Source organism: Hemitrygon akajei, chromosome 5, assembly GCF_048418815.1.
Source record: "Hemitrygon akajei chromosome 5, sHemAka1.3, whole genome shotgun sequence".
NCBI lineage: Eukaryota > Metazoa > Chordata > Chondrichthyes > Myliobatiformes > Dasyatidae > Hemitrygon > Hemitrygon akajei.
In genome coordinates, this window is record NC_133128.1 from 183,071,400 (window position 1) to 183,080,258 (window position 8,859).

The following is an 8,859-nucleotide window of genomic DNA, read 5'->3' on the forward strand; positions in this document are numbered from 1 at the left end:
GATTTAATCTGAGCCTAATGGTGGGGGAATATATAGTGATCAATTAACCGTCCAACCAGTATGTCTTTAGATTATTGAGGAAACTGGAGCACCCAGAGGAAACCCACAAGGTCACGGGGAGAACATACAAACTCCTTACAGGCAGCAGCGGGAATTGAACCCAGGTTATCAATACTGTAAAGTATAGTGCTAACCACTAAGCTACCATGAATATTGTTAGGATTAAAGAAACTAATGTGTTGTTCTGCACTGTGCCCTTTGATTAAAAATATAGAGTTGAAAATTCATACTTTTGCATCCTGAACATAATGAAGATTCTGTGAATTTAATATCATGTAAAGTTTTATTCATGCTTACTGTTTTTACCTTAAAAGCTTTGCGTTAGTTATCTGCTGAAAACATACTAATCTTATACTGGGATATTAGACTCCATTTTTTAAAAAATGGAGCTTAAATTAAACCAAAAGATTTAAATAGATATTGATTACAATTATTTGTTCAAATATATACAAATTACTTGTTAGAAAAATAATTTCCTAAAATAGATCTGAACAGGTAGTTTGGTGTACTGTACGAAACAGAATTGCTGTGGTGAATCTTATAGTTGTAATGCTTTTCCTTTTAACTATCCTTTTAATAATGTTTATTTACCTAAGTTCCTACTTCAACACACATTACACTTTAAGTCAATTCTTTTGCATGCAAAGTAATATGGCTTCATATAACATTGTGTCACTCGCACAACAAAAAGCTGTAAATATTTTATCGAGGCATGGCCAATGTTACAACACAAACATGCTAAACCAAAATCAGTCTCTTCTTTACTTGAACTCGCTGAAAAATTCGATTTCGGAGTCCCTGTGGGGGAGAGCAGCAGTTAGCATCTTTGCACAAGTCACATTTGGAAAATAAAGCTGCATAAAGATCTGTGAATAATCAAATCAAACAGTGAATGTGATATTAATAATTGTAATATATTTTTTAGATCTCATCTCATTAAAATAGCAAACATGTGATGGCCAGATTGGATATAGGCAAATCATGGACATTTAAGATCAAAGGCACCACAGAAAATTATTTGAACCTGAATATGTAGCAAATCTAATATCCAACATGTTTGCTGATGAGATCTGTTTAACTTGAATCAGAATCAGGTTTAATATCACCAGCATATGTCATGAAATTTGTAAACTTTACAGCAGCTGTACAATGCAATACATGATAATATTTTAAAAAAACTCTGAATTACAGTGTGTGGTTCATAGTATATAACTACAGTCTATAAAATAGTTAAATTGAAGAAGCAGTGCAAAAACAGAAATAAAAAAGAAAGTAGTGAGGTAACATTTATGGATTCAATGTCTATTCAGAAATCAGGTGGCAAAGGGGAAGAAGCTACCCTGAATCACTGAGTGTTTGCCTTAAGGCTTCTGTACCTCCTTCCTGATGGTAACAATGAGAAGAGGCCATGTCCTGGGAGGGTGGTTCTTAATGATGAACGCCACATTACACATTACAAAATCACAATATAGCAAAATATTTAATGAGTGAAACTAAGAGGGCTGCAGAGCCTGTTTCTCTGCTGTACTTTTCTATGACTCTTTGACTCTAAGAGCATTGTTGCATTAAAGATATGGAATAATATTGTGTTTCACTTAATTTTGGGGATAATCTTCAACTTGATCTAGAGAGTAAGCTGGCAGCATACCCATAGCAAAATATGCAAAATTTAAATAAATTTCAATGAGAGCACCTCGACAATGTTCCCTTACACTCGATACTTTTTCCTTGTGTTAGTTAATGTGGTATGAAAAACGTTGATACCAATATAAACTTCATGACATGTTCAGGCGTAGTTTGTATATTTGTTGAACTGGCTAGATGTGCTTGGGAAGAGATGAATGAAAAGTTTTGAATAAAAGTATTACTTGGAAATCTTAAATTGGAAACTATTCAAATTTGATTTTTTTATTTAAATGGCTTTTCCCAGATCTATTATTATAAATGAAAATAGTCTAACTAAAGGAGCAATTTTTCATATCCATTATTTCCCATTCCACAGTATGCAAAGTACAAGGAGAAAATTCCAGACTATGAATGTATGTAGCAGTAGTTTAGCATGGCAGCGTTGAAAAGGGAAGGAGACTTAACATTTCAGATTTGAACTTTTACGAAGCAGGTGTTGCTTCTTACCTTGACTGGATGGGATTGGACTTTAAAAGCCAGTTCAAAAACTCCTTAGCAGCCATGGTATCCAAGACAACACTAATTTCACTAGTGAAGGTTCCATCAGCATGCCTTCTGTCCAAGTCCTCAGAAATCACTCCATTCAAATTTTCTTTACCATCTTCTGGATATCTGAAAATATGGCAAGGGGGTTAGACCACTAATATCAACGTAAAATTAAGAGTGTATAGTTTTACAGGATTGTCATTAAATGAGATGGTAATTTGAGCAACAATTAGCCTTCTAGTTAAAGTTGTGCAACACTATCATAACATAACTACAAGGACAACTTAATTTCAGTTATGTAATAAAAACCCTTTCCTCCATCACCATTATATTATTTATTTATTGAGATAATGTGCAGAATAGGACCTTCCGGCCCTTCGAGCCATTCCACCCAGCAGTCCTAGCTTCGTGGGGCAATTTCTAAAGATCAATTAACCTACCAATCAGTATATCTTTAGACTGTGGGAGGAAACCGGAGCACTCGGGTGAACAGTAATAATAATTAAATGTTACCTTCTGTTTAGCAGTGACATAATTTTAACCATTGAATTTACCTAACTGAACTTGCATTATCAATAGAACTTATTACTTTTACATAGTAATTTATTTTTCCTATTTAACAGCGCACACACACAGAATGCTGGAGGATCTCAGCAGGTCAGACAGCATCTATGAAAAGGTGGGGGGAATGGAAAGAGGCTGTCTGGGAGGTGAGAGGTGAAGCCAAGTGGGTGGGAAAGGTGAAGGGATGGAGAAGACAGAATCTGATAGGAGACAACAGTGAGAATAGGAGAAAGGGAAGGAGAAGGGGACCCGGGGGAAATAATCAATAAGAAGTAAAAAGTCAGAGTGGGGAATAGAGGAAGTTGGGGGTGGAGAGTGGAAATTTTCTTCACCGGAAGGAGAAATTGCTATTAATGTTATCAGGTTGGAGGGTGCCTAGATAGAATATGAGGTGTTGCTCCTCCACGACGAGGGTGGCCTCATCTTGGCACAAGAGGAGACCAGGAATTGACACGTCAGAATGGGAATGGGGATTAAACCGTTTGGCCACCGTGAAGTCCCGCTTTTGGGGGATGGCGCGGAGTTGTTTGAGGAAGCGTTCCCTCAATTTACATGGGTATAACCGAAGTAGAGGAAGCTGCATCAGGAACACCTATTTAATGGGGCTTTGTTTAAAAAGCAGTTGCTTAGCAGTGACAAAGTATGCTGTTTCTGACGGTCAGTTGTGAATCATTTAATGATTACTTACTCCCTTCTGCCACGTCCCTTCATTAGCCAGTCAATAAAGTCCTTTGCAGCCTTCACCTCCAGGAAAGAATCCAAGTCATTCTTGTAACTTTCTTCCGAGAAGGTAGATTCAATGCTTCTCTTGGAAATGCCCCTGAAAAATTTCATGAAAAATTTCTCTATATGAGTGGAACTGGTATTTAGAATAACATTAACATGTCATGCACATTTTGACAAAGATATGATACCAGTTGAAAACAACACAAAATACTAAAATTAAGAATGCAAGAGATTTGTGTGGCATCCACTCGCACGGCAAATATGATTTGTTCAGAAGGCTTAATTGCACCCATTGAAACAGCAAGTATGATCACAATTGAGAGCGACATATTGAATGTTTCAGTGATTAATAACTTACCCATTTTGGTGCTTTCCATAACCTGCAAGTGAATCTACAAAGCGCTTTGCTTTGAAGTAGTCGGAAAGTGAATCTACATCACTTGTGTAAGTTCCTTCCGCATGTCTCTTTGTTTTGTCACTGATTGAACAGAAATTAAATTACTGATAAGTAGCACATAACATTTACCCCAGGAAGTAGCACCTTTACAACTTTCAGAATTTAAGGACTGTTCTAGAGATGCAACATTCGTAACGTAAACTGACGTCTTTAATAGCTACGACATTACTGTGAAAAGGTATTTTCTCATGAAGTGAAATGTTTGCAGATGATCTGAGATTTTGTTATTTAAATGCTCTTCTTAAATCTTGATTTATACAGCAAGTGAAGATACAGTATGACTAGATTGTTTTTTTATTAATAACCAAGAATGTAAGTATTTTTAGCTGACTGGATTATTAGGATGGAACAAAAAGTGTAAAAAAATCATTAGTTTTAAATAATGACAGCTAATAGAAAATAGGCTGAAGAACAAGAAAACCACAAATTGTAACCTTTCTGAGTGGAAAATGATATGGGACCCTAAAAATTACTATTGATTATTAAGCAACAAGATTCAAAGATTTTAAACCAACTAACAACTGGGACTGGAGGTGTTAGATGCAATTTCACACAGATAATCATAATGTATTATATGTGAGAACAAGAAAGTAAACGTTTTAAATAGAACTGCCATGAGACTAGTGATTATGACTTGTAATTCTGAGCTCTACAACCCAGTGTTCAGTTGAAATTCACAAAGATTGGGTAGTGGATTGGATTAAAAGATTGAAAGCGAAACAAATTCTGGAGATGCTGGGTATCAAAAATGAGAATATGAACTACTAGAAATCCGGAAAAGATCAAAAAGCATCATGGTGAAAATAGAGAGGCTAACATCAGTTCATAAATCTTCTTCTGAGAAGAAGAAACCTTCAACCAAAATGTACAGATACCAAAAGGAAAGACAATTGTTTACATGTTAAGAATCTAAATTATGGTGGAAAGTTAATGAACTTTAATTAATTTGCTTGTACGGTCATTACTAACTGATTGGTTTTCTTCTGTGTTGTAATTACCTGCTGTTAATGTTCTTTGAGGAATAGAATGAAGTCTTTGAAACTGTTGAGAACAGTAATTGTTTTAATCGCCGAGAATGCTCATTGAAAATGTAGTAGAAGTAACAGAAGTGTAAGGGAGATATTTCTTCAGATAACTGATTGAGAAAATAATTTACCATGAAGCTAAAGAAGGACACATATGAGTGATTGAAATTATCCTGAAATTCTGTAAGAACTTTCCAAGAACATATGAGGGGTGATTGATAAGTTTGTGCCCTAAGGTAGAAGGAGTCAATTTTAGAAAACCTAGCACATTTATCTTTCAACATAGTCCCCTCCTACATTTACACACATAGTCCAGCGGTCGTGGAGCATACGGATCTTGGACCTCCAGAAAGTGTCCACAGCAGGGGTGATTGATAAGTTCGTGGATTAGGGTAGAAGGAGATGAGTTATACAGCTCTTGTTACATGCACATGAGGTTCAACTCTTTGAGTGATTATGCAGAAAGTTGGAAGTTAATAACTCAACGGGGTGATTGATATGTTTGTGGCCTAAGGCAGGAGGAGATGAGTTATTAACTTTAAACTTTCTGCATAATCACTGAAAGAGTTGAACTGCACGTGCATCTAACAAGAGCTGTATAACTCATCTCCTTCTACTTTAGGCCACAAACTTATCAATCACCCATCTGCGGACGCTGTCTGAAGGTCCAAGATCCATATGCTCCACAACTGCTGGTCTAAGTGTGTAAACATAGGAGGGGACTATGTTGAAAAATAAATGTGCTAGGTTTTCTAAAATTGACACCTTTTACCTTAGGCCATGAACTTATCAATCACCCCTCGAATGAGTAAACAGTATAAAACAAGCATTTTGGTTACTTACACTATTTCAACGGAGCTTTTACTGAATAAGATCTCTCTGAATTTGAGCACTTACATATTTCCAGAGAGAGATGGAAGCAAGAATTGTAAGAGATAGTTTTATCTATTGAAAGGAATATATTTCTTTGAGCTTTTATTATTTTACTAATATTAGAAATTTGGAGAGAGTTTTTTTACTTCACTTTGCATAAATCATTATTTAAATCTGTTTCTCAACAATTGACTTTATATCAAATAGGTGTACCCCAGCAACTGAAGCATAATGCTAAAGAATAATTCTTTACATTATCTAGAAGTAAGAGAAAGAAAAGAGTGAAGGAAATATATCACCCACAGAAATGATCTCAGCAAGTTGCTGAACATTACTAATGATATTTATCTAAAGGTCCAAAGAAATGCTTAAGGAATATATTTTACCCATTTCGTTTTGCCTTCATCAGCCACTGTACAAAATCTTTTGCTCGTCTGTTGTCCATATATTTACTGTAATCACTGGTGAAAGTGCCTTCAGAATGGCGTTTCACATCCTGCAGCGAATTGGATGTATCCAGTTGTTTCTCTGATGTCTGCAATGTACTGCTGAGAAATAAAGCTGTGTATCATTACCTAATTGGCCATGAAGCATGAAGTCACTTATACTACATGCCTAACAATCTTCCTATAACCACAACAGCGGCAATAGCAAATTAAATGGTTATTCATGTAATTCTGTTTTCCGGATCTCACTCAGTGTACATTCAGGAGAAAATATGCATTCGACGTAGTGGGTGAGTTTCAGTTCAAAGATAAGCTCAAATTTAGTTGCAAACGTGTAGTGTGTCATGGACCACTACAATTGACTAATCCCTCACATTAAAAAACACACAGTACCTTAATGCATTTGTGAAATGAGCTTAGGCTTACTAAAACACCAGAAATGATTCTTAGTACTATAAACAAGCATTTCAAACGGAGTTCACAGCCTCTAGTAGACCAACCCACTGAAAATGACTCAAATCATTAAGGCATAGTTATAAAATTAGACAATTATTTAATGTTTAAAATCTTTATCACACCCATGAGTGCTTTTTCACCTAAAATTTGATTTGAGGAGCATTCTCAAACAGTTCTAAACATGTGCAATCAGTAGAAACTTAATTTTGACTGGGTTTATTTAGCAATCAATGAACAACATCTCCAAGTCTCCAGTCCAGTGCTGGAGGGAGCAGGGGAAAGCTGGATTTGCTTAACTTAGTTAATGAGATTGCAATGACTTACACAGATAAATGGCACAAAGAAAAGCAGTTCCGACACCCCCCTTTCTTTATGCCTCAACTACCTATGAATAAGTGAATACAGAACAAGACTAAAGGACATTTGGAATCCCTAACTATTACAACAGTGGCTGGAATGACAAATATCAATGAGACGCTGAATCAGAATTAGCATCAGGTTTAATATATACTGGCATAAATCATGACATTTTGTTGTTACACGGCGGCTCATGACATTTATGAAATAATAAGAATGTTAGTTCTGGTTAAGGATATTACATTTAATTTAAGTAATAATAAAAAATGCTCAACTTCCTCAGCAGGTGCTTGAGCCAATGAAATACAGTTTGTCAGAACAATGGATGAATTTTTCATAAATTCGTCAATTTAATAGGGTGCTTAAATTTAATGAATAATGGTCTTGCAATGTTCATTGTACGCACTAGCTTTTGCACTTTAATTTTCTAAATTATATCCTACCTTGATATTTCTTCTGTGTCGTGCATCGGCTTTTGGCAACTATTTTGTACCAGCATCAAAAGCAGCAGGGCAGCGACAGAGGCAAAGCCTTTCATTTTATTCTGCTGCGGGGAAAAAAAAACCAAATGTTCAAAAAGGTACAAGAGAGACATCTGATTTCAACCTGCTGAAGATATCAAGGAATTATTCAGCAAAATGCTTGGAGTTACTGCTCAGAATCAAGCTTATCACCCCACCAACAGTCTGAGTGCCAGAAACATGAACTCCCGTATCTATTCTCTTTATTTTTAAAAAGAGGTAATAGTCTAATCTGTTTAACAAGTACAGCACAAAAAACATTTGGGATATATCCAATGTAAGCAACTTTGAAAACAATATTCCAAACAAGCAGAATCAAACCAATGCAGTTGAATTGGATAAGGAATGATAAATAGGTTAACTAGAGGAAATAAGTAGTTACAAACTTATTTTTAAAGAAGCTTATTGAAAAATAAAAAAAATCTAGTATTATTTTAGGCATATTGCAGCCTCGTTCATGCTGGAGCAGTGCAGTGCACTTCACAGCAGGTCATGGGCCAACCCTGTGCTTGTGCCAGTGTTTTTCAAAGACAAGCTACAGTATCGAATCACTTCACTTAATAACGTCTTCAGAGTTGTTAAATTCATCCTTACCTCCAGATGAACCACTTACAATCAGAATGAACCCTTGAGAGAAACCGTAGCTTCTCTTCCTCCAAGAGGTGTTGATGGTTCCTAAAGCTTATCTGTGCTTCTGCCAGCACCTAGTCCCCTTATATAGAAAAAGGGTGGTTGAGCAATAGGGGAAAACATCATCACTTCCATTTAGAGAAACTCAATTTGTGATGCTACCATCCTCATTTCTCTGACATTTTAGATTACCAATTGTTGAATCATCCTTTTTTGTAAACTTTGCCTTCCACCTGATTTGAAAAGTTTCAGGGAAATCACTTAAGATTTTTACTCTTCCGGATGACTTCCTATTTTCCAAACAATTTCACGCTTTTAGCTCAAAGTGAATGGTGCATAACAAAGCCATTCCGCTTCTTTACATTGTGTAATGTTTGTGTTCAGTGATTTTGACGATGTAGGGAAAACCAGTGAGTTAGTGGGGAGTGCTGATGAAGCCGCAATTGTGGTTTCTGAAACCAAGTGATACATCTAGGGAACGGACTTCTCAGACTATCAAAACATTATACCCACAGTTACCAATAAATAATGAGGGGATGGGGAAAATTAATATAAATTAATATGGAAAACAC

The 8,859-nt window shown here is 36.0% G+C and overlaps 1 protein-coding gene across 4 annotated transcripts; it reads right to left on the reverse strand.

The window, feature by feature from the left end:
* Positions 1–324: 324 nt before the first annotated feature.
* On the reverse strand, positions 325–8,382 carry gcgb (glucagon b). 4 transcript variants are annotated; one of them, XM_073047410.1, is made up of 7 exons: positions 8,252–8,382; positions 7,580–7,683; positions 6,264–6,422; positions 3,881–4,000; positions 3,485–3,616; positions 2,194–2,358; positions 325–858 (listed from the first exon to the last, which is right to left on the reverse strand). In XM_073047410.1, exons 2-7 carry the CDS (start codon positions 7,672–7,674, stop codon positions 822–824), a joined length of 708 nt encoding a protein of 235 aa, XP_072903511.1. In that variant the 5' UTR covers positions 7,675–7,683; positions 8,252–8,382; the 3' UTR covers positions 325–821. The 4 variants fall into 4 exon arrangements, with proteins under 4 accessions (XP_072903511.1, XP_072903509.1, XP_072903512.1 ...); XM_073047408.1 differs by having other exon boundaries at positions 6,264–6,425; XM_073047411.1 differs by having other exon boundaries at positions 7,580–7,680; positions 8,252–8,363.
* Positions 8,383–8,859: the final 477 nt, after the last annotated feature.